The sequence below is a fragment of the Pleuronectes platessa genome, chromosome 8 (assembly GCF_947347685.1).
Source record: "Pleuronectes platessa chromosome 8, fPlePla1.1, whole genome shotgun sequence".
NCBI lineage: Eukaryota > Metazoa > Chordata > Actinopteri > Pleuronectiformes > Pleuronectidae > Pleuronectes > Pleuronectes platessa.
In genome coordinates, this window is record NC_070633.1 from 8,557,177 (window position 1) to 8,583,770 (window position 26,594).

The window sequence follows — 26,594 nt, forward strand, 5'->3', positions numbered from 1 at the left end:
AAAAAAATATATAGAAAACTTACACCTACTAAGACTAATAGCAATGATGTGTCTTTGCTCAAAGGTAACTGAACAAAGTATGACCTAAACGTGCACTTTACTGAGTTGTACATGGATGTTGGACATGCATTTGGCCCCTCATGTAAACTGTGGCCCCTAAATGGCCCTTGATTCAGAAAAATCCTTGGTCCACCACTGTTAAGTTGACTAAACAATAATCTTAGTACTCTTTCACTTCTTCCTTTCATCACAAAAAACACACGCGCACAGACACGCGGATACACGTGGAAAGATTGTTGTGCAGCCTCCAACACTTGATCACTTCCAGTCGGGTGCGCTGGTGAGGACGCACTGTTGAAACAGGCTGTTGGCAAAGCACGGCCTCCTCGTCCCCTCGTTTTTTTCCGGGAGTTTACTTGATGTCAATTTTCTGAAAAGCCAATTCTCAGGAGCAAAAACTCAGAGATGTCGAGTGAAGCTGAGTACATGCAGCCGAAAACATGGAGCTCGGCATTTCAAAATAAAAGCTGAGTAGTCATAGTCTGACTTGGGCCTGAGACAGAAAATGTCCATATCCTGAGAATAACTCTCACTCACGCATATGAACATGGGAACTTCAATATTGTTCGTGGTATGTCAATAATGTATTACCGATTCATCTCCTCTCCATAACAATATATAATAAAAGTCGCAAATGTTATTTTTTTGGCATACTGCAGAAATCTAGGATTTTTCCAAATCAAGGGCATTTGAGGGGCCAAAAGTATACAGTAAATCCAACAGCAATGCACAATTCATAATTCAGTGAGGTGCACATTTAGGTTGTTTTGAGCAAAACCACACATTATTGAATATGTTGAGAAAATTGTTTTTCAGGCTTAGAAAATGTAAATTCTGAACAAATGGTCATATTTATTGTTTGTATTATTTGTAGGTGACACTACTGACACTACAGGGGCACCTCGGGAGCCAATCGGATATCAGCTGAGGATCCCCCCCCGGCCTCTTGACCCACGATTTATTGTGAAAGGTGTTTCCGGGAAGTGGTGTGTGCTCGCGCCGCCTAGCTTGACGCTGCCAGCGGAGCGTCCGAATGGACCCGACGGGAGGAAACGCCGTTAGTCAGTAAGTTAGAGAAGAAAGTGTGAGCGTCCATGTCTGCACCACAAACATCAACACGCTGACACGGTCACTGGCAGCAATGTCGAGGGAGAACACCACCCGGAGCCTGGACAGTATAGACCTGGCAGCTCTACGAGTAAGCACACAAACTGTTCTTTCTTTAAGAAACCTCTGGGTAAACAGTGGAGGATGTGGAGGGCTGCAAACCTAACGGTCCCTAGCCACTGGTTCTTCTTCTTCTTCTTCTTCTTCTTCTTCTTCTTCTTCTTCTTCTTCTTCTTCTTCTTCTTCTTCTTCTTCTTTTACTCTCCACTCATTTCTCGTCGTGCTGGAGAGACTTTTTTCCTTGTACCGTGTTTAAACTGTTAGCGAGGAACGTGCGTGTTTCATCCTGTGACGTGTTGCTTTCTGCCTGCGCCGTGTCCTGTTTGTTGTGAAGTGTACAAGCTGCACTGTTTACACTCGGGGTTTTCCTTCTGGCTCGCTGGTTCGAGAAGTTGACCTGCAGCCGAGCAACAAGTGGTCGACAAGCTGGAAAAACTTTACCTGTGTGTGTTTAATGTGAGGGAAACCAGCAAGAAATCACTTCACGTGACTGGTTTGAACTCAAATACACATAATTATTACACTTTGCTAGTTTAAAGTAGTGATTTAATTGTATTAATCTTTTTTTCATTGCACAGTCTGTAAAAGTCCCATCATGTGGGTCTATATGACCATATGTCAATAGTCCTGTTAAATCTCTCATTGGGCAAATATCTCTACGCATCAAAATTGCACCTTAAAGCCATTTTCTATGATTCTATAAACCTTATTTAAGATTCTCGTAGCTCACAATGTTATCAACATTTGTAGTTGCACTTCCTCAGTCCACGTCCTACTGGAACACTGCATTGTTCTTCATCTGCCCTCAGAACTGAGCATATAAACTCAAACTTGTTATATTTTTGCTTGGCATGAACTTGTTGCTCTTTTCCATACTGGTGTACCCTCAGCTTTGTTTTCTCTGGGTGATTCAGCTGAGGGCCTGGTCACACACTCAAATTGTGGATAAAAGTTCACCAAAGTTGAACTTTTATTCGCCTCCCCACTCGCACACATTGGAAGTGAAAGTGAGTGGAAGGTTCACCACTAAAACATTTGTGTGTGTGTGTGACCGGCACCTATGGTACGTTCACACCACACGCTTTTGCAACATTTTCATGACGAAATATTGCAAAAGCCATTAAGTTTGAGAATGTAACCAAAGGCTAAAGGTGCTGCCACCGACCCAAGCTAGCAGGTCATCAAACTTGCCACTGGTCAGCCTCAGTTGACTCTGGTAACAGAGGTCATCCAGGCGCAGCTCCAGGAGAAGATGGTTATATTCCCTGAGCTCTCCATCTCCAGATGTTCTTATGGACCCACACACGACCCCGCTGGTTACTCTGTTTCAACAACAACGAAGCAATTGTGGTCCCTTCAGCCAGTGGTCCTTCTCTCCCCTTCTCCTGAGGACAACCGGAAAATGTACTCAATTTAGTGTACTAACATTGCGCATGCGATCAATACAAGTAAATGCAAATCATCCTACGGCCAAACTTCCGTGAGTGTTGTCAAGCAAAAGATTGCCCTCGGCTTTACTCGGGCTCCCCCTATAGGTGGGATGTGTAATAAACTGTCGTAAGAGCAGAGGGTCTGAGCCTCTCCTTGCACAAAGCTTTACTTCAGAGGTCAAAGAACCATGTCGGCTGATAAGTCCAGAGATTTTACCCAAATGTGACAGGCTTGCTTGGCTAAATTGCTAAACCTCGATCAAAATAGCTTTACCTGACTTCTGATGATGAGATAACGAGTCGACAACTTCAACGTGTTTTCATGTCCCCCTACAGGATCCGGCAGGTATCTTTGAGTTGGTGGAAGTTGTCGGCAATGGAACCTACGGTCAAGTTTACAAGGTAAAAGCTCTCTTGATTCTTTTCTGTCTTTCCTTTTCTGTTTGTAAGCTGTTGTCTCATGCAAGTTATAGAATAAAAACTGCTGAAAAGTGTGATGCTGATAGTTAATATAATGTCATGTTTCTCATCTAAATATGGTTTGCAGACTCAAACGCTGGCGATGAGTTTGATTGTCAAAGTGGATGCGTCTGTCATCCATCCACTGCTCTGTCACATGCAGATGTGCTGTGTTAGCATATATGCCACATCACTTATAGTAAAACGCACGACAGCCACTTCCAGTTATTTTAAGAGAAAAAACAATACAAAACACCCTCAGTTGACGGAAATATCCCGTGGCACCTTAAAAACACACACACACACACACACACACACACGCGCCGCAGCATCTGCATCATCTTTAAAGGGCCCTGGGTGGGGCTCACTTCCTTATCGTAATATCTGTTAGTCTACTTGTGTGAGTGGTTTGTGGTCACAGGAGGTGTTTAGTCTTATTTCAAATTGTGCAGATGCTTGTGCCCTATGTTCACATGCTGCTGCTAGACCACAAACTGCTACTTTGGCAGTATTGTGTAGTTTCTGTTTTGAAAATCAAAAAAAGGAGACGTTGATCGATGATTCTGCAACAGTGGGTTCAACCACTTATCAAGTCTTAAAAATCACATCTTTACCAAAGGTGATGGGACATTGCCGCAATTTAAAACGACTTATTGAAGAGGATTATTTTCCTGCAAGACAAGACATGTCCACTTAGCTCTGTCTCGTGGCAAATTAAAGTTTCTATAGAAACAATGCTATACCAAACTATACGGGAACAGTCAATCCATTTTGCAGTTCGACCAAATCACATTTTCTTTATTACAGTCAAGGTGTTTTCAGACATGAAGCCCAGACAATGTGGCACAAATCTTTTTATCACGAATAACTGAGATATTTTAATGTTTTGTTTTAGTTTAGCATCTTTTGCGTGGTATAAAGTTCATCAAGGCGCTCTCTGGCTCATGGTGGATACTTCTGAGAATCTCCTGCTGTTTTCTCTCATGAGCTCACTCTGACATAATCCAAAGTTTTTGCTAGTGGGCTGGCCGCAGCCGCTGACTCTGAAATGTGCGTTCTAATGTACAGCCCCTCCGGATCATTTCATGAATACAGTTTTGAAAGCTGCTAAAAAGAATGTGTTGCTCATTTATGTATTTGGCAAGTTGAACATTGTTGGACAATTTGTTTTCTGGCGGAATGTACAGTACAGTCAGTAGTACAGTACGGTACAAGAACTCTTATTGGGGTTGTGTGAAGACACTGGAAGGTGCTTTTGTTGCAGACTGTGGACAGTTGTGTTCCTTATACTGGGTTGGTTCAGTAGGAGCACTTTCACTTTAATGGAGAAGAAGTCAGCTATAAAACAGCTTTGGAATAAATTACTTTGGCTTGGTCTTGCAAAAAATGTAGCTTTAAGATAAGGGTATGAATTAAGGCAGAGGTTAAAAGTTTAGGGTTAAAGAATGAATGAAGTCCATGGAGAATTCTCAGCAGAGTGTGTGTGCGAGTGTTTATGCGTGTGTGAGTATGTGTGTGTGTCTGGAACTGAAGGTGGGTGTGTGTGTGTGTGTGTGGATGTGTGTGTGTGTGTGTGTGTGTGTGTGTATGTGTGTATGTGTGTGTGGAATTGAAGGTGGGTGTGTGCCTCAATTGCCACTTGATTTCCTGAAAGAGGAAATGTTGTAAGAGATGCACAGGGACAGTATGGCCTCTGTTGGCCCTTACACAAGGTGCTATTGCACAGTTGTAGAGATAATTTCATAAATTTCCTCATGTGAGTCACATTCATTGAGGTTTGAACTGGGGAAATCTCCAGATATGGTCAGCTATCTCATTCAAGAACATACCTTATACATACACTGTTTCGGGTTTCAACAGCCCACAGACAGAGCCAATTCATACCGCAGAAGCACTTTTGACAAATGTGTTTAATTAAGAAGCTTGTACTCTTCAGAGGATTTTTGTTTCGTGAAGAGTGAAACTCCACAGATTAGTAATGTTTCTGTGTTTCTTGCCACGGATTAATTTCTGTTTCATGAAATGACTCCTCCTCAAATTGTCCCTGAGCTTCAGTTGAAGCATCACCAGTTCTTAGATTATTCTAATCACGGTTTGCCCTTTAAATGCATTTACCGTTATGTTTGTAATACACATGACTGCACTCGCAGTATAGCAAAGCTTAAGCGTCTCTTATTGCTATAGTCAGTAATGGAGTTTTCTGCAAACAGGCTATTAATTGGACATCGATGAGGCCTCTTGTGTACAGATAACAGACACTTCCTAAGCGTGTGTATGTCTGCGATTGGGCTTTCAGCAATGTAACAAGTCTCGTTGTGGGAAACCAGAGCAGGAGCTGGGGCTGATTGAACGACTTCCTACACAAACACACACACACACACACACACACACACACACACACACACACACACACACACACACACACACACACACACACACACACACACACACACACACACACAAACATACACATGGCCCCCAAAGAAAACACTTGGTTGGGGACTGATGTGAGTGACCGAGATGCTGACTAAGCATCTGGGCTTTTCCTCTGTTTATTTATGTGCGTGCAGCATTTTCATTACATTGCAGTTTAAGTGTTTTTAAATGGAAACCCAGCACCGATGCTCTGATCTTAAGTTCTAAGCTCACACTTCTGCTTTACTGATATATTATATTTAGTTTTGAACATTGACGTGTCCCTATCAAATATGTAAATACATATATGAACTTTATTACGTGAAAGCTGTTTATCTATTTCGGAAGAATAAGACAACAAAACAATCACTTCCTGTGCCAAGATGGACTGGGGACTACAAGTCCCGAAGACACTCAGTCGTTTAACAAATCTGTCATGTAGGCTACTTGTATTGCAGACTCACAACTTAAACTTAGGTTTCTCCTAAACATTAGGTGTTTAGCTCTCCCTAAAAATAATCCCTTTGGTCTGGTGCTTGCTTCTTTGCTTTGATAAGCCGGTTGTAGAGTTTTCCATAAAGTCTTCTTCATAGTCCCTAGTTTTTATCAACAGTCTGCATAGATGGACTCGCAGACTCTTGTCCCCATTTCAATCTAGCTAAGTGAAAATAGCTGGGAGATGTGTGACCAGCTCAAATGATGTTGCACGCCACTGTGCTAAAAAACTGACTTTGACTATGATTTATGTTCTAAAAGTAACACTTATTTTCAAAGACGTATCCACGGCACATGAAATCCACACATGTTTAGTTGCAACCAACTTGGTTGTAAAATGTGTGTGTTTTATTTATGATTTATCTAGTCTACAGGAGCTAGATGACAGAGAAATGGCAGTTTAAGTTAAAGGGATAGTTCACAAAAGAATGAAAACACACTCAGTATCTTCTCACCACTATGTGCCGATGGAGGAGTGTGTGAAGTGTTTGAGTCCACAGAACAGGGGGGAATAGTGTTGCAGCCAAATCCAAAACAATTGACGTAACTGGTTACTTCTTCCGACGGACTGAACCAGAAGAAAAATAAACACAAAATGACTCCATACTGCCCGTGTGGTGTCATCCAACAACCACACACACTGCACATAAGCTCTCGCCCAAGGGCATGCACAGGGTTCATGTTAGCATCACTACATTTTAATTTTGGGGCTTCCGGACAATTTGATGACATCATACATGGGACTCACTTTTGAGTGCAGTTTGTTGTAGGGCTTTCCTTTTTTTTACAAATCAAGTTTGAACGAATATGACATGACATGTATTTAGTTTGAATATATTCAAAAACCCATACTTCTCCCTCTCCAGGTTCGTAGCAAAACAACGTAACATTACTGACTTAATTTGCTGATAGGTCAAGAGGGCATGCAATAGGTTAATCCGACAGCCCTCTACTGTATCACTAGTGAAACTACTTCAGATGGTCAGATGCACTTCTAGTCTGTAAACTTTGAAATCGAACAGGTCATTCCAGTTCGAATATGCATTTCCCCCCCCCACATTTGATTGAATGTTTCGAATTTCAAATAAAAGTGTCAGCCCTAGTTTGTTGTCATCCCTACTTCAAACCACACTGACCCACTTTCTGTTGATTGGTTCAATGGTTTTTTGTCCAACTTAAGTTAGGTTGCTGTTTATTTCTACTCCAAATCAAAGCCTGCCCGCTGATCTGCGGCTTACATCAGGAGCGGATTGTTGTGATTGTTAAATTTGACTTTGACTCGTGTTGCACAGCCTTGTATGTTGATGATTTGTCAGTCAGTGTGTCAGTGGGAAGTGACACTGGAGGACAGTGACCCCATTAGCCTCATTTTCATTTGAACTCAGCGGAACGGCGTCCTGGTCGCGGCCATTCTAGTCTGGACACAGTCAGAAGAGATGAAGTCAGATGGGGAGCAGAGAGAACTGGAGAAAACAATCAGGCCCTTTTTCATCCAAATAGCCCCCGAGACTGAGAAATCAGCAGCTACTTAGAAACTCAAAGAATCCTCAGTTCACTTTTGTTTTTGCATTACCACCACATTTTAAGAGCTGTGATGATTAGACAAAATAAGATCAATAACAGATTCTAAAAGCCACTGTGCAGCTTGAGACAACATCATTGCACGAAAGACGAACAAAGAGTCATCATTGTTGCGAGTGGGAGAAAGAAATTAAATAAAAATGCCAAAGAGACGAGTAAGAAGGGTGATTGAGACTTTTAAGAGGATCCTACACATGTTTTTGGGGTTTGTTTTCTGCTAGTTCGACGTGTTAGTTACATTCAATGCCGCAAACTCCACCCTTATGGCTTTGAATGGAAAGCAACGTCATGGTAGAAAGGAGTTTTGGGAACAAGAGATAAGACTGCATGGACCGATATTCCTGCAGTGTTAAATGCAGGTAAAGTTCCTCTGTCCCCCAAAAAGTTCCCAGACAGTCTTTGGTCAAAGAGGGAAGTGGTCCGGCCCATCACATCACTACTTTTATATTTACTCCTCTTTGACCTCAAACTTCTGTTCTCTTCTCCTCACTTAAAACTTGATTTTAACATGCACAGCATCTATTTCACATAGTTAACCTCTTGGGTGTCCCAAGCACATGCACCTAAGGACAATATCTTTTTTGTCCATCTCATGTTCGAGCTACCATGCACAGTTGGTTCACAATAGTGTTAAAAGATGTATTATGTGCAGTAGCAATCACATGGTAGTTGTATGCCTGCAGTGGTTTTGTGGCCCCGAGAAAAAGAGATCCAGCCCTTAGATGTGGGTTGAAACAACTTCACAGGAATTTCTTGAATTTTGTTTTGTTTTGCCATGAATTATTGTCCGTTTGGACTGTCTTAGAGTTACAACGGGAAAAACAGCCATATTTACGGAGGGAAGATTCAGAATTGTGTCTATAGAGCTGAACAGGAAAAAGTGTTTTTTGATTCCTGAACAACACAGTAGGTGACGGTCCGTTGTCAATTCAGCTGTGAAACTTCTCAAATAAACATGAAGTTTCTGAGTTGTTTATTGGACTTTTCGAGCAGTGTTGTGATGAGACAGAACCTGTGCTTGCTCCTCTCTCATCATCTTGTCATTACTCACATATGCACACACACACACACACACACACACACACACACACACACACACACATGCATGCAGACACACACGCAGACACACTCTCAGGGCGTTTCCCTGTTTGCAGAAGGAACTTCCCTTCCCTGCAAGCCAATGCTTTAGAGCCATCTGTGTGGTTCTCTCTCTCTCGCTCTCTCTCTCTGTGTGTGTGTGTGTGTGTGTGTGTGTGTGTGTGTGTGTGTGTGTGTGTGTGTGTGTGTGTGTGTGTGTGTGTGTGTGTGTGTGTGTGTGTGTGTGTGTGTGTGTGTGTGTGTGTGTGTGTGTGTGTGTGTGTGTGTGTGTGTGTGTGTGTGTGTGTGTGTGTGTGTGTGTGTGTGTGTGTGTGTGAGTTAAACAATGTCAAAATCCACTAAAGCTAAGCCCTATGGACACTGCTGATGCAACACAGCTCTAAGGCTGAAATTAACAGCTACTCTGACTTAATGAAACAAGTTAAATTATTCTTGCTTCATCAGTCTGTTGACTGTGTCACTGATCTGCTTGGTTTAGTCATGTTTATAGCATGTATAAAGTAAATTGAAACGAATCTCAATTTCTCAAATGTTAATTTTATCGCTTTAATCAGGTTTAAAAGGTCAAAGTCGTCCAAATTTGCTCTCGGGTATTGCTTCAATAGTTCTTAAAGCTTGCTGACACCATGTTCATGCATCAAGGACTGTGCAAAGCCATCAAATACTTTGCTGCAATACAATTCCCAGCATGATTCACTTCCTCAAATCCTTCTAGTTTCAATGGTGTCACCCATCTTCCTGTTACTGGCTACACATGATTCTTATTAGACATATGTTAACTAATCTGCTCTCTGACATATGAAAGATGTCCAAATGTGGACTTTGGCCATGTCTGAGGCAACTAGACTAACCCTACCTCATCACATCCTGCACAGGGGAAAACACTGGAGAGGTTTAATTTTGAAAAAGGTATTGAAATATGTTGAGTTTATTATTCATATTAAGACATAGCTCAGCTGAGTAAAAACATTCTCTCTCCGATAATACTATCACACATTATTAGATTTCTTTTTTTTTAATGAAAACTAACTTATTTTGTAATAAAAGCCTGTGTTCCAAAGCCAAGCGTTGGTGGGTGGAGGTTTGAGCTGAGGGAGACAGGAAACATCCTCCAACACAGTGCGGAGTTGCTTCATCCGTGTCTGTTCGAGGTAAAACAGAAGGAATGGGAAGGGAGGCACAGGAATAAAAGAGAGGAAGGAGAGAGAGGAAAGTGAGAGAGGGCAAAGGAAGGAAGGCAGAGGTGAAAGGCAGAGAGACAGAGAGGAGGAGAGGAAGGAAGAGGGAGAGAGACAATTGAAAACTAGAGAGAGAAGAGGAAAGCAGCCCTCCCACGAGACTTAGAGCTACGGATAGTGTTGATTACCCAGGAGTGTGTGTTTGTTTGTGGGGGGTTGGTTTTTTAAGGTGGAGAAGTGAAGACAAGAAGTTATGGCTAAGAGAAAGTCTCCGGAAAATAAATATAAATCTGTCTGCTGTCCTCTATCACACTGTCCTGTGCCTGTGTTTGTTAGGGTGTGTTTGTCTGCGTGTGAGATAGGGAGGGGGGTCCTCCTTACTGTAATTTCTAAATGCCAAAACTATAATTAAAAGTATAAGATGTAATCCACATTGCTCTTTAATAAAGTTAGGACAAATGCAAAACTCACAGTGGTCTTAATCAATGCAGCAGAGGCTTTTAGTCTTTTATCCCATGGTGTGGATCAAGCATTAATATTATGAATCCTACAATTGCCTTAATGTGTTTTCGTGGCTGCCTTCATGTTAAAGTTGTAACTACAGGCGCTCTGTTAAAATTTGCTCTCTTAAAAACTGAAGTCCAGATAAAGTAACGGTGATGACATAATCAGGGTTATTTTCCCAGGCATTAAAAAGCTCCCTCCAGAGCCACAGCAGACTTTATACAAGTCTCTGCACACACTGAGGAGTTCTCCCTGAGAGAGCCGGGCCATCTGATCATTACCTCCACATGGGAGGGTATGTTTTCATTGCTGTGTTTTTGTCTGTTTGTCTGTCTGTTAGCAGGATTACAGACATACTAGTGAAATGGTTTCCTTGAAACTTGTTGGAAGGCTGGGGTATGGGCTGACGAAGAACCCATTAACTTTTGGAGTGGATTTAATAAAGGGATTGGTAATGCTGAGAATGTAATGACATTTTAATGAAAAACTGTCTGATCTCGATACATGTATTTGCAAAACAAAGAGGCCAATCAGCCCCGGCATGTGCTTGGCATGTGAACAGTTCTCAAGATATGAGAACACTCAAAGAAAGACAGACAGACAGAGAGAGGTTTCTGATATTAATAGATACATTAAGCTCATGTTTTCCATTTTGAAAGCACTATCTTTAATGCAGTGTTCTTTTTTAACTTGTACAAATAGATGAGTTCATTGCTGGTTTGAGTGTGCGTATGCATTTCAAAATTGGAGAAGAATATCCCGATTCAGAACACGTAATTCTTTGCTCACCCTTACTCCCCATGATGAGATGACCAACATTCCGATCATGTGCTAAACTCACCACTGGACACTGTCAGTATTGTTTAACCCAATCAATTATGGTTTTCAAAATTGTTGTCATACTTTGATAAGATAATATCAGTTGATAACTGTTTAAATTAAGTCATCAATTTATCTCTCGTCTCTGATACATCAGAAATAAAACCACATGATAATAACGAAGAAGATGGTTTCTTCCTGAATCTCCTCTCTGACAGAAGAGAGAGACACACACACACACACACGCACACACACACTCATACACACTCACACACCCAGTGGGAGCAGCTTCACTTTCTCAGCTCTCTCTTCATTTGCAGCATTATTCTCAATATAATAGAAACCAGTCCAGCCCTTTCAACCATGTAGTGCCAGCCAGTGAACGTACAATGAGAATTGAATGTAGGGGGGAAAAGGGTTGTTTCACACACACACATACACAGTGTTCTGAGAACTATCCATGGACTTGATTCACCAATCATTAAGTTCACCTGTTTAAAAGCTGGCACACAGACATACACACACAGACAGTGTAATTTTAACTAGCCACCATCCCTACATTTTGAGGGATGAGCCGTGATTGAATCCAGTCAAGCACAAAGTGCACATATGTAACTAACAGAGGAGGATATGAGAAAAGGACACACAGAGGGGGGTGGGGGTATATAAAGTTCAGAGAACAGCAATGAGAGTGTTTCTCTCACCTGTCCCCTCGCTGTCTACATTATAAATGTCTCTCTCTCTCTATCTCATTTAAATATGTATGAATATATTGTAGTAACCTTTTCCCTGACACAATATTTGTAGTGTTCCCTTATTGTGTGTGTGTGTGTGTGTGTGTGTGTGTGTGTGTGTGTGTGTGTGTGTGTGTGTGTGTGTGTGTGTGTGTGTGTGTGTGTGTGTGTGTGTGTGTGTGTGTGTGTGTGTGTGTGTGTGTGTGTGTGTGTGTGTGTGTGTGTGTGTGTGTGTGTGTGTGTGTGTGTGTGTGAGAGCAAGTCAACAAGCAACAGACTGATATGGAGATGACATTTGAGTTCGGATATATTGTGTGCGATTGATTCCTGGTAATTTGTCACAAGCCTGTGTTACATTCACGGGACATCAATGTCAGAAGTGCAAAAGCTTTCTCCAATTAATTAAAGACCACAGAGCCCTTTGAGTGTGTTGTGTGCGTTTGTGCATTTGTGTGTGTGTGTGTGTCAGTGCCGCAGATTGTTAATAGGTATGGCCCAGTTGAGGAAAGAACGTTTCCCATTTGTTAGTTGTGGCCACAGCACAGCCAGCAGACAGCATTAAGTCTAAAGGGACAGGAAGGCCATTGCCTTATTTATCACAGTCAGAGCAGGAGCAGCTTGGATGTCACAATTCTTCGCAATTATGGAGACAATCTCCTCTATGTGGGGACAGAACCAAGGCCATGGTGAACTGGGGTCAGTGAGCCTGACACAGTAGATCTCACATCCAGAATTAAAGTCAAATATATGAGAAGTCTGACAAGGTTCGGTCTCACTGCTCCCAGTTCAGCAACATTTTAGGCCTTTTCACACCTGAAAGTCAAATCCAAGGTTAATTTCTTTGTTACATTGTTTGTACAACATGCAACAGTCCTGTCCTAATCACCTGGGCTGCATCGTCCTATACTTATATACACTACCATTGGTTTAGAGATGTGGATGTGTTTGGCATCAGCGTGTTGTCAATTCGCTGATGGTATTGACTCACTTTTAAGTGGGTAGAAAAATATTAGTTGTAGTTGCAGTAAGTTTATGTCGAAGTGAGAAAAGGAATGAATCAGTACAGTTTGCTAATTTCTATGCAAATATTTTATCATTAAGGTTTTGCTCCCAGCAAATTGAACATCCTCGACATTCAAACATATCGACCACGGTCCAGACAAATGAACAGAGGTTTAGTCTGGACCTTCAGACTTTTCTTTTAAGTCAAGAAGGTCCAGGCCAAACAAGGTATGTGTGAAATGGACTTTAAATTCAATTTATTGTGAAGCATGCCTTTGCATTTCACTGTTTTTAAGAATATTCCTAACCTTCTAATCTCAGGTCTAAACTTAGATATTTTACAACGAATGCAGTGTTCGACATAGTGTTTTGGATTTTTCTATTATATTCAAAAATCAACCTGTAAAACATTTGACATGACATGCTATCGTTTGAATGTGTTTGATTATTTGAACAGTTTGAATTGCAACAGGTCAATACAGTTGGAAATTCCCTCCTCCCACGTTGGAATGAATGTTGGGATTTTGAAACACACGTGACATCCCTACTGGATATATTTCTGGGTTTCATATTGATGGTTTATCTATTAACTCCACTTATTCATTAAGTTATTTGCTCAGGACCACTTTGTCTTGTGTTATTGAACAATTCTATATACACAGTGTAACAAAGCTCTTATGTAGCAAACGTCCACACGTTTCCTTAAAACACTCTCTACCAACATTTCCAGCCTTTGTGGTCAAATGCTTCCCTCAGATGTGTTTGCTGTAATGTTATTCTGTTTTTGGCTGACCTAGTGGACCAAAAAATTGAATTAAGGTTTGGACCTTTTTTATTTAATTATTTGGATCGTGCACAGTCTGCACATTTGCGACACATTTTGAGCTGTGCATGGACATCTTCATATGAAATCCATGCTAACCCCTGCAGACAAGGGTATGATAACTGTTACATCACATAGAAGAGAACAGACTCATGGAAGTGGGAATTGGCCTTTAGGTTATAAAACCCTGACATAGTTCAACTAGTGGATTGTATTGAAAGTAACATATTGAATGGAAGTTTCAGAGAAGCAGTGCTGAATCGTATTCTTTGAAGACTCTGCTGAAGTGAAAGTAGTTGATTTAGAAACAGGTTTCAACACTTCGCTTTTCCCTGGTATATTATAGACAGATCAGTCCTGTGAGTAATACCTCTTTGGAAACAATAGACAGTGTTACTGAAATTTGGTGTTGACAAGATAAAATCTAATTAGACAAATATAAAATATTTTTTTATTTCAAGTTCATCTTGTTCTCACGGATTTTCGCTGGATCTCTGTCTAAACCTGAATATTGACTGATAGAGACTAGTGGGATTTGTCATGCCCTCCAGTCTGTTACAAACACACACACACACACACACACACACACTCTCACACACACACACACACACACACACACACACACACACACACACACACACACACACACACACACACACACACACACACACACACACACACACACACACACACACACACACAGCCACACACACACACACTGCCATATATCTTAAAGGCCTACAGAGTAGCTTCTAGCTTAGTATCTTGTCAGCTTTCTGACTCATGACAAGGTTTTCAATTTTCCCCTTTTCACCTGACTGCACTTTACAGATTTACTGTGTCTGTGTGCGGGCCTGCTCCCTCCTCTCATCTCACGTAGTGTCATGTTCTCTCTGACTGTGCCTCCGATGAGAAATTTAAATAATGTAGACGTGTGTCTAAGTAATATCACAAATTGCAAATTATATCACAAACCAGATGTTCATTCAAAAGTTTATACCTTATGCTTATAAATTCAACTGTAGGCACAGTTTGTGTTGTAATCAGGAGATGATAATATAGCCTGCTTGGTGTCCAATCTCTTATATTTTGATCCTGCCTGTCTCTCCCATTCACAAAGATGCACATGTGATTTAATGCGAAGAATTATAGAACCTGAGCCTCCGCTTATGTGATGATCCATTTTGGTTGTCTTAGGCCCATGAAGAAATGCTACAGAGCTTATCAAATTGTAATTGAACATATTCGATTTTTACATCTGTAATCAGCAAGTAGAGAGGAATTGTTATTTTCATTTTGGAGTTCATCCTGGTTTGATTGTAGAGCCATGGCCAAGTTTCCTCTGTTCATCCCGTAGACAATTTATTCCAAGGCCAAAACCTTTGAGTTCTGTTCTTGTTTAGGAACAGCCACATGTGAGAACTTCTGTCCCGGGGACATTTGCTGATTCCAAACAACACTCATGGCTGTGGTTAAGAGTGATATTTACTGCATGTTTAATTTTATTCTGTGGGTCAAAATAAAAATGTTTATGTAGGTGTTAAGTCTTTCATATCTGCTGTGATCTGAACTCGTTCTTCTTCTGTCCCACCAGGGTCGTCACGTCAAGACAGGCCAGCTGGCAGCTATCAAAGTCATGGACGTCACAGAGGTAGAAACAGGCGCTTCATTAAATCGCACACATACTGTCTCTGCCTCTGCTCTCTGCTTGGTCATTCTGTGGCTTTTTCAGGGGATATTATAGTGAAAAATCCAGGATTATTTAGTTCAACACAACCAGAAAGAAATGCATGATGTCAATATTAATTTATTCACAACATACATTCATATGCACAATTATACTTAATATTACAGCAAGCTGAAAATCCTCAAACATAAAAAATGACCAGTGATTTAAAGTCAAAGGAAAATTCAGTTGCATTTTATTTTAGTTTAGAGTGTTAGTGTCATGGTGTCTGCTAAGTCAGTCAGCATGTGCTTTTTTAGGCAGATAAAGAAACCTCCCTCACTTGACAGATGGAAAGCAAAGAAGTGCATGACACTGGTTCACAGAGCTAGAGTGGTATTAGGAGTTTAAAGCAGCCTGAGCTGATGTTATTTTTACTTATTTTTAGACTACATCTATACTACTAAGTTTTTGTTTGAGAACTCATCAAATCTGCTACATACACACTCCTATAAATGTATACATCAATGTCAATGATTCCTAAGATGTCATCAAACTCTTTCGAGACTAATGTGTAATTGAAATAATTTAATAAAAAATAAAACACTAATATAAGAAAATACACATTTGTTTTTCAATGTAAGTGTAAACAAAAATATAATATATAATGTTTGGGGTCTATTTACAAAATTGTTCCTATCAAACCAGAATGAGAGAAGATATACATTATACTGTACAACTCACACTGTAATCAATCTGAGGATGAGAGAGTCTCTCTGAGGCTGTAAAGATGAAGACGATTTGACTGAGTGTGTTGTGTGTTGTGGTCTTCCAGCTGTACATGAGGACGGACAGCTGAGGTGTAGTGGTCTGGTTGAATATTGCTTGTGGTGTACAGATGTAGAACAGCAGAGTAGGGTTAAATATAGGCTAATAACAACATGTTATCACAGACTGTGATTGTAGCCATTCATTAACTAGAATAGAGCTCATTAAAGCACATACTTCTCTCTAGTCCCAAAAGTTTCTTTAAATAAAAAATTTAACGAATAGACTTCAATAACAAATAGACTTCAGTACCCTAAACATGTCAAAACAAATCTCACACTGTTAAAGATCATTTCATCAAGGTCAACATTTAGATTTCTTCTTTATCCAAGATTTTCTTTTTAACCAGCTTTCTGCAAAACAAATGACATTATCATCATTATTACTTTGCCTTTTGTATTTATTAGCGACAGTAAGCAAGCAATAAGACAGTTTGCTGTTGTTAGCCATTAACTGTGTCTAATATAGTCTTATGGAAGAGCTATGGCTTGTTCAAAATACAAAACACGTTTTCAGCCTCACGATTCGAAGATGTAAAATCGTTCTTTTATTTTACGTCCCGGCTAACTGAACCTTGTTTTTTTGTCCTGACAGACAAAACAATCACACACAAAAATGGAACAGGAAATAGTCATATTTCACCATTTTGTCAATTTTCATAGATTTTTTTTAATTAATGTAAATATCTGCAGAATAAATGAAAAGTGAAATAATCCTTAGTTGCAGCCCCACTAAATGTGAATCTGTAGTTTCTGTATAGCTTCCATACAAAATGTCACAAATCTGCTTATTTCAGAACTGATTGATTTGCTGTTGAGGATACTCTGGGACTTCTGTGTTGAGGGGAAGTCTTTAGCAGGAAATGCTTAGCTATTATCTCCCTTCTCACTTCACACACACACACACACACAGACACGCACACACATACACACACACACAAACAAACACACACGCTATATCCAGGAGTCTTTGTGTTCGGATGGGGGTGAAAGCTCAAACTCTGCCTTGTACTTTTCTCCCCTCCTGTCCTGTGGAGATTTAAAGGAGGTCAGTGACTGAGTGACGCTCTGTTGTTTCCTCTTTTCTGATTAATAGCCACTTCCAGCTCCCCCAGCTCTGCTCTACTGCTCCTTCCTCCTCCTCCTCCTCCTCTCCTCCTCTCCTCCTCTTTCTCCTCCAGTCCAGCGTAGATTTAGAGGTTCAGTGAATTGGAGGAGTCACAAGTCTTTTCTGGGGTTTATGGCAGAAAACAGAAAGTGCTGCACTCTGTTTCCTCCGGCCGCTCTATCCGTCCTTGCCTCCGACTGACTGATCAGCCTCCGTTGAGAAGTGGGAGTATTTGTATTAAGGTCCAGTAGCTGGGGCGAAGGGTCATGAAGAGGTGACACGACAGTCTGATCGGAGATGCAGTCTGTCTGGATGTGTACGTGTTCATGTTGTATGGAGTGTAAAACTTCAGCTTTTCGTGAATGTTCCATCCTTCAAGATTCAAGCCTTTTTATAGAGTTATGATTAAGCATCAACATACTTCAGAGAAAGAAGTGTTAAAGGAAGTGCAACTATTAATATCTTCAATGTGCTGTAAGTGTATAAGGCACTCTTTTATGAAAGCTGCCCTCCTGTCTGCTTGTTTTTATGCCTTTGCACACTTAACAGCCAGTCCCTCCCATTCTTGTGAGCACATTATCTCAAGAGCGCCTTGGGATTTTTTTTGGTGCAATGTTCAGTTGAACTTATTATGTTAAATTGTCAGATGTCAAGGTCACTGCGTCCTCCCACATCACATCTTTTACCTTGTGAATGCAATAGCTCACAAACACCTTGAGGGAAACCTTTCAAATTTGGTATAAAAGTTCACTTGGACTCAAAGATGAACTCATTAAACTTTGGTGGTGAAATTATATGTTGACCTAATGTTCTTGTAAAATGCTATACATGCATAACCCAAAGGGAATTTCATTAAATAGGACACAAACATTCAGTTGGAGTCAAGAATGAAATCATCTGGAAGTTAAAGCTCACAGGGGCCTCAGAAATCATGTTTTGGGCCTTTTGAACATGAGTTCTCAAATCTCAGACTAAAAGATAAACTGATTATTTTTCAGTTGTCAAATGTCACTGTTGGCTTAAAAATATGCATGTAGACTGAAACTGTTCTGCAACGACAGAGGGATACAACAGAGTGGTAATTCTAATTAATCATCTGAATAAGCTTATAATATGTATCTGTTGTTATGTTTAGGAGGAAGAAGAGGAGATCAAGCTGGAGATCAACATGTTGAAGAGTTACTCCCACCACAGAAACATCGCTACCTATTACGGAGCTTTTATTAAGAAAGAGCCTGCTGGTCAGGACCACCAACTCTGGGTTTGTAAACTACTTAATCTGTGTTTTTATTGCTTATTGCATTGAGTGAAAGATTTTTTTTAAAACTAATATTTTCTAAAACACCTGCTACCCCTCCAGGTTTGTCCTGTCAGGAAACGTCATATATCACCGTCATATTATGAATTGGACTTTCAGATCAGCAAACAGTGACATTAATAGTTATTTTGATTGGTACAGTACCTCTGTGTGTGATATAGACGCCTCTCCATCTGTCCATCTAGTTGGTGATGGAGTACTGTGGAGCCGGCTCAGTGACGGACTTGGTGAAGAAGACTAAAGGAAACTGTCTGAAGGAGGACTGGATAGCTTACATCTGCAGAGAGGTGCTCAGGGTAAGGTCACATGACACAGCATGAGTGCACACCAACACTTACTGTCACACCTGTACCATTACCGAACCCCCACTGGGTTTCTGAAGCTGATTATGATATTGATATTTAAGACTTTAGAGAATTGGCGATTACTTATTTATATATCTTGATTATTTATTTATTTACATCCCCAAATAATTTCAAAAATCAAAGCAGTCTGGTTAAGAGCCTTGCAGTTGAGTTCTGTACAGTTTTTAGTCTGACTATGTTTTTGCTGTATAAGCATTTAAAAAGGCGTGATGAGATAAAAGAATGTAAAATTAGTGTCAAAGTTAAAGTGTTAAAATAGGTCAAAAAATTTACTTTATAAAACTCCTTCAGTTTTTCTGTCATTTATAGGCATAAATATACAGTATATTGCATTATAATGTAATGTATTGATGGTACAAATACACACATATATTTTTGTATACATTAAGCTAATATTGGCCCAGCTCTAATCCATACAGTATTCGTTTGGTCTGGTCTTCATTCAGTAACATTAATTCATGTCATCACTTTGAACTTGAATCTTGTCACTGTTTTCAGTTTTGTATGTGTCTAAACTGAGCTTGCCTGATCCTTGCATTTTTTTTTGTTATTATTGGTAAATCCTGAAATTGAAACTGTTATTGTATGATATATTCAATTGTGCTTACCAGGAGATCCCCTGGATAATTCAATACTTATTTCTGTTCTATTTCAATTTCATTTTTGAGATCCATTACTAAGGATAACGAGCCACATTCAAATTCACTGTGTGAATTAATACGAATGAAAGTGGGAGTAAAAAACTGCAGAGCACACGTACCAAATGTATTCAAAACTGAGCCAGAATTCCAAACTAAAATGATTTAAGCTGCTGCATGTTTCTACAAAGTCAAATGTATAGCTTCCACTTTACATAAGTTATAGAACATGCAGTGTTTTAAGCTCTGATTGCTCGACTGAGCTGCTCACTGAGAGCTGTAGTTTTAACATATGCTACACAGGGTTTGTACTTTTTACTCCTTTATTGAATCGCTGTTTGCCTGCTGTTATGATGGTGATTCAGCTTTCACACATGTAATCCCTGGAAGTGCTCCAACCACCACCCATCTAATATTGAACAGAAAATGAACCCTGTACTCAAGATAACACTTCTTACTGTACAGCTCTGCACTATATGGGGTGTGTACACTATGTGGAGTACGTCATGTACTGTACTAACACAGATCCCTGTTGCTCTGTTGCATAAGTGGCAGATCTAGGATTTTTCTCAGGGGTCATAAAGGTGCAACAATTTACACAGAGGGGCCAATTATGTGTCCAACATCCATCCCTACTATGTTCACACCTCGACTTCTAGATTTCTATAGACATCATACCAGCCCAGTATAAAATCAGTAGTAACTGGAGCGTCTCCATCTGACATTTGTGGAGTCTGAAAGCCGCTTAAGGTGCACAGTTAAGTGATTCATTGTTTACTGTTTGGGCAAAGACACACATCATTTGATCTATTTTGAAAATTACTCCAATTACTTCAAGTGCATTATGTTCTTCAAAAAGATAAATTATAAAAACTCTCCACAAGTTGTCATGTTTATTAGTTGAATTGTTTGTAAATGAATAATTTAATAAAAAATTAAAAAACACTGCTGAGCAGACAGGGGCACTTCAGCAGCCAATCCGATATCAGCTTGAGCAACTGCCTTCCTCTAATTTTTATTCAATTCAATTAAATATAATTCAATTTAATTTTAATAACGCCAAATAATGAAAACACATTATCTCTAGGCACTTTGATTAGTAAGTTGAGACCTTATAGCAAAACCCAAAAGTTCCCGCAACAAGCGAACACTACAGTGAGCGTGGAGAAAATAAACTCCCTGTTAACAGGAAGAAACCTGCAGAACCAGAATCAATCTGCCTCGACCAGTCGGGGTGAGTGGAGAAAAAATGGAGAATAGAGCAGAGGTGGGTTGAAAAGAGGGGAGAGAAGAGACAGAGACCAACAACAGTTGTGTTACCGTCATATTAAAGCCTTATCAGACTGCTTGTGCCTATGAAATAATAAGGATGCTATTTATACATGTAATGGTGCTATTAAATGATAGCTATTGCTACTACTGATATTCATAATAATGATAATAATAATAATACATGGGATTTGTCAGATCTTGGTCCTGCAGATCTGCTGCCAGAGACACTTGCAGTCTTTAAACAACTTGCAATAGTTACACAAACAATGATAAATGAACTTCTTCCGGATGTATAGGCTCTTAGGTCAAAAGAGAAGTAGACCTAAAGGGAATAATTGATTTATTTTCTCATTTGAGCAGTTAGAAGGCCAGTTTACAACACATGTCTGTAAGATGTTATGGTTATCATTATAGGGGATCACAAGGTCCTGAGAAAGACTCCAGGATGTTTGCAGTGCTCTCTGCGTTGGTGTTTGTGTTTGGGCTCCTCTGACCGACCTGCACATGAAGATACAGCGTATCAGCTCATATTAACTCAGCTCCTGCATATCATGTCCTTGATGCTGACATGATCAAGGACAACATTAAACAGATTATTTTTTTGGTGGTGAAAAGCTGTGAGGGACAACAGGCTTTGGATGGACGCCAGGGTTTTCTCTGCGGCTGTCAGCCACGCTGTCTCCCCATTGTTTTAGCGTGCACACACAAACTCACGCAGACACTCAGCATATCACGGTGAAGTCATCGTCTGAAATAAGACTCACTTCCCCTGTTTATTTAACCTCCTTTGAAGAAGAAAGAGTACAAACACACCAAACCACACAGAGACACCCATATTCAAACTGAGCCACTACCACTCTGTCAATCTGCCACCTAAAGAAAAGTTATGTTGAATTTCCTCAGGAGGGGGAAGCAGTTTGAAATGAACCCCACTCACTATTCAGCATTTCTTGACAACAGACAATGAAGGCAATGTTTGTGACCTCGTACTTATAGTGATCATCATCTGACTGTGTTGTGTGTGTGTATGTGTGTGTTTATGTGTGTACGTCTGTCTTCCAGGGTCTTTCCCATCTTCACTCCCATCATGTGATACACAGAGACATTAAAGGACAAAATGTTTTGCTCACAGAGAATGCTGAAGTCAAACTGGGTATGACACATCTACACATGCTTTGCAGCTTCTCAGACACACGTGCATCCCTCCAGGCCGAACTTTAGAACAATCAAAGTCATGCACACATAAATAAATCACACAACCGTGCAGAGAAAAAAAAACTCAAAGAAGTTGTGGTTGTTTGCAGATTGTTCTACATGTCTTTATGTTTCAGTTGACTTCGGAGTGTCGGCTCAGCTGGACAAGACCATTGGTCGGAGGAACACCTTCATTGGCACCCCCTACTGGATGGCTCCAGAGGTCATCGCTTGTGATGAGAACCCCGATGCCACATATGACTACAGGGTACTTGAGTAGTATTCTGGCAAACTAAAAGGGAATTTTTGAGTAACCTCTTGGGATGTTGCAAAAAAAAACAAAAAAACCCACTGAGGATTATGTTGGTTCCCATCAGCTCGGGTGACTCATGAATATAAACGTAGGGCATCCAGCAGAAACATGAAGAGCGTTTCAAACAACGATTAGTTCTGTGGAAGGTCATGTTCTTTAGTATCAGTTAACACAAACCATATGTGAGATTTTAACCACATTCAAGCATTGAAGTGACACAGAGATTAGTTGTACAGCATTGATAGTAGGTCACACATGTCACTTAGTCTGTGTAGTCAAGCACATACATAAATAAGTACAAAAATAGATTTGGGCTGTAAAATTTTTTTTGGGGAAGTGGTTACTTGAATGTACCAGGAACTGTTAAGCAGCCTATGGAGAACCATGTCTATTTTAAGAGATGCATGTGAGATGGAAAACAGTGGGAGGAAGAAAATCCTTATAAATAGAGTTTTTAGATGAACCAAGTCGTAGCAAATATAAGATGAATCGTGTCCATTAAACATCTGATTTGTAGCAAAAAAAGAACATTGGAAACCTAAAACAAAAGGTATCGGTACAAAACTTTGCCTATCATCATTTTAAGAGTGAAGAATCCCATGAATAATTTCCTTCTAATGACTTCCAGACCTGCTTCTATAATTTTAAGATTTGGTGTTGATTTTCAATGTTTTTGGACTCTTTTCCGCAGCATGTCTGAGAGTTGGTTGCTCAGTTGCTCTACGGATAACTTCTGGTTTAATTCTGGGTTTCCGGTCCTACAAAACTCGTTCACTTCTTAAAGGGGTAAATCACCATTATGCTGAATGGATAAACTTCTCCGGAGCAGGTTAATTTGGAGATAAGAGATCAATCAGCATAAAAGCAGCGCCACTCGACCAATCAATTTCTTTGAATCATGACATAACAATTCTTAGAGGATCCTGTGGAGCACAGAAAAACAAGAAGAGGATCCTGTGAATCTCAGTACTCGAATTGAGGTGGACAAGGGTCTTCAGAGACCGACAAAATCCTTTTACATACTCTGATGAGTATCTTTATGAAAGATGTAGACTCTCAACAGAGGGAACAAGTCATCTGCCAGAGTCGAACATAACTAATCTGACATGTAGGAGCAACATGCTCACAGTACCACAGACTGTCTGCGCCGCTCTACGTTTCTTTGCTTGTGGGAGTTACTTATATTGTTGTACTTGGTGTGTTAGTAGCGGGATAACCAGACATAGTTAAATGCTTTTTGTTCTTCTCTTTAAGTAGGTTTATCCTATGAAATTAAATATTTATTTGCAATGGGGGATAGATAGTTCAGAAATTTACCATTTGACGCCCACATCCCTTCCGCCCGGCTGTCTCTGTGAGACAGTCATCTCTCACCAAAGTGACAGGATAAGGGAAGTTTAAAACAATGTCTGGTTTGTTCAGTCAATCCCTGCTCCTAACACACCCAGTACAATCTCCCCCTGTTTCCAGATGCGCCAGGCGCATCCTGTCACCACTGTTCAGTTCCACAGGTTTTGTTAGTAAAGAACAGATTTATATCTCTATACCTAGGCGTAATTATGTCTGTGTTACATAAAGTGCTTTTTACCAAATGTCACCAGAGGGGTATCTTACACATTCACACAATCAGAGATCCTTTTACCAGCCGTCCTCCTGCATTTAGCAGCTGAAAATATGTTTCTTTTAGTCTGGATAATGTGTATTTACTCCTCGCATTAACAGTTTGCTCCTCGGTTGGGAAATATGCAGCTCTGCGATCAGTTCACTTGTCAATGTCTGTGATTGGTCATTTGCAGTTAACCCCACCCCTTTCATGTGCATGTGCTCAGATCTTGATGACCTGGGTTGACTTAATGAGTCGATAACCAGTTCCGTGTCACTGCTTAGCCAGATTGCGACTGTTAGGTTAAGTTCAGCTTGATCTCAGTTAGATATCCTGGGTATGTTGAATTCACTTCGTAGTACAAACCCCAGAAGGTTCATTTCACATTGTAACAGCAAAAAAGTAATTTGACCTGGGAGTGAATGCTGATATTGTTCAATCCTATTGCAAGATACATTTTTGGACTAGAGGAAAAGGGGCTTTACAAATCCCGGGTCAACCCTCCTCCTACACAATTTATTTACAACAATAACAATGGAGCTGACAAGGTAGATACAATTGCAATTATCCATAGCACTAACTTCACACCCATTGATGAACTACAAGCGAAATAGAGAAAAATTTGCTCATCTTCACCAGTACAAACCAGTCCTCTCTCACCCATAAAAATCAACCAGTGGTTGAGCAGATCAGGGATCAGATTAATAATGCAACAGCAGGTTCTGTTGTCTACCTGATTATTTTAGTTCACTGCGTGTGTGGCTGATTTAAAGCCATTTTCAGAATAGGACAGATCATCACCCACCTACAGATACAGTCACACATGGGAGAGGTAAAGCTTGCATATGCACCGTGGAGAGACAGCTGCGTTCACATCTGGGCAGAATACATCTCCTGAGTTTTTCTTATCTTTAATTTGTATTTATACTTACATACCAGTTTTTGATATCTGATTGCCCTCCAATCTGCCAATGACACATGAAATGACTATGTCTAGACGTCAATTCCCTTGTATCACACTCCGAAGGTTTCCATCATTATTCACACAACAATTTGATTTTAAACAAGCCTTTTCATTCCATCTACACAAAGTGATGTTATCAATCAGAGTTCACAGAAATACGTTTCAATGTAAATAATCTTATTCTATCTATCTCTGGAAGCAATCATTCAGCCCCTTTTGAATCCAAGGTTTCTTGTAAATTGCCAGAAGTTTGGCTCGAAATTGTTTTTGTAATCCCTTGATCTATACTCCCACACCATGCACAAACTGATTTACCATTTGAATTAAAAGAGGACATGCAGAGTTTACAGGAAATGACTGGAGCTCGAGCCGACCTTTGTGCACCATTTTTAACCTTTTCCTGTCTCTTGTTTTCAGAGTGACCTCTGGTCTTTAGGCATCACCGCATTAGAGATGGCCGAGGGAGCCCCTCGTAAGTGACAAACAAAACCATGAGGGATTTATGTTAACAGATTGTTGCTTTGTTTTCCCATCTAATTTGGTCATTTATTAATAGTTAGTTTGTTAATTGTTCATCTATCTTTCTTATTGTCTCCGTGACTCTCTCTCTCTTTACCCCTCTGCCCCTCTGTGTATCTTTTCTTAGCTCTGTGTGACATGCATCCAATGAGAGCGCTATTTTTAATTCCACGAAACCCTCCGCCCAAACTGAAGTCAAAGAAATGGTAAGCCTCTGAACTCTGTCATAAACACACACACACACACACACACACACACACACACACACACACACACACACACACACACACGTACACACAACAGGATGTAGAGGGTGGTGTTTAACTTTTCTCTTCTGAAAACATTACTTGAAAGTGGACTTTGTTGTGGGTTTCATGCCTCAGACAATCAACTGAAACATATCCCAACTCTCTGTTTCTAAAAGAAAAGCTCAAAGTCACGGGTGTTTTCAGATATAGAAACATGAGAGATGACACCTGAACAACGTTATAAAATAACCTGTGAACAGAATAGTTTCAGTTTTTGTCTGGGTTGTGGTTGTGGGCTCCAGATGGTTACACTCTGAGATTTCATGAAGTGGGTAACGGAGCAGCAGTGGGTTACTGAACAGACTCAAATACAGCTGCAGAGGTGGTTAGGAGGAACAGAAAGAGCCTCACAACCAATAACAGTGCGAGCTGTCGCGCCTCTGATTCGTCAGAAGGAAATCAGAGTTTCAGTAGCTGATTAGCCAGTGGTATAAAGTCAACCTCTACACATGGCGTCCAAGAAGAAAACCAGCGCTCACAAAACTGCTGGATCAGACTTTGCCAGAGATTGACAAAAAGCCTGGTGAATATTGCCAGCACATTCTTTGGTCAGATAAAACCACATTCAATTTGATTGGACCAGATAGATGCCTGGATGTTTGGGGTGGACCAGGTCACGACAACCACAGTGACTTGTCTACAGGGTCGATTGTGAAAGGACTGTTTTGATACTGGTTTGGGAACAGTGTAGAATATCTTAACGGATTTAGCCAAGTTCTTATCTGTATCTGTTA

General features: G+C 40.3%; 1 protein-coding gene across 5 annotated transcripts in view; it reads left to right on the plus strand.

The window, feature by feature from the left end:
• The first annotated feature begins 1,048 nt into the window (after positions 1-1,048).
• The window catches only part of si:zfos-2326c3.2 (misshapen-like kinase 1), a 68,576-nt gene continuing 43,030 nt past the window's right edge, over positions 1,049-26,594 (plus strand). For 4 of the 5 annotated variants that reach the window (XM_053429313.1, XM_053429314.1, XM_053429316.1 and 1 more), the window contains exons 1-9: positions 1,050-1,258; positions 2,994-3,059; positions 15,360-15,416; positions 18,502-18,627; positions 18,870-18,980; positions 22,022-22,112; positions 22,291-22,421; positions 25,451-25,505; positions 25,680-25,758. In XM_053429313.1, coding sequence (XP_053285288.1) covers positions 1,202-1,258; positions 2,994-3,059; positions 15,360-15,416; positions 18,502-18,627; positions 18,870-18,980; positions 22,022-22,112; positions 22,291-22,421; positions 25,451-25,505; positions 25,680-25,758 — 773 coding nt within the window. In that variant the 5' untranslated portion in view covers positions 1,050-1,201. Of the gene's footprint in view, positions 1,259-2,993; positions 3,060-15,359; positions 15,417-18,501; positions 18,628-18,869; positions 18,981-22,021; positions 22,113-22,290; positions 22,422-25,450; positions 25,506-25,679; positions 25,759-26,594 lie in introns of all 5 variants that reach the window. The other variant, XM_053429315.1, reaches the window with a different exon arrangement.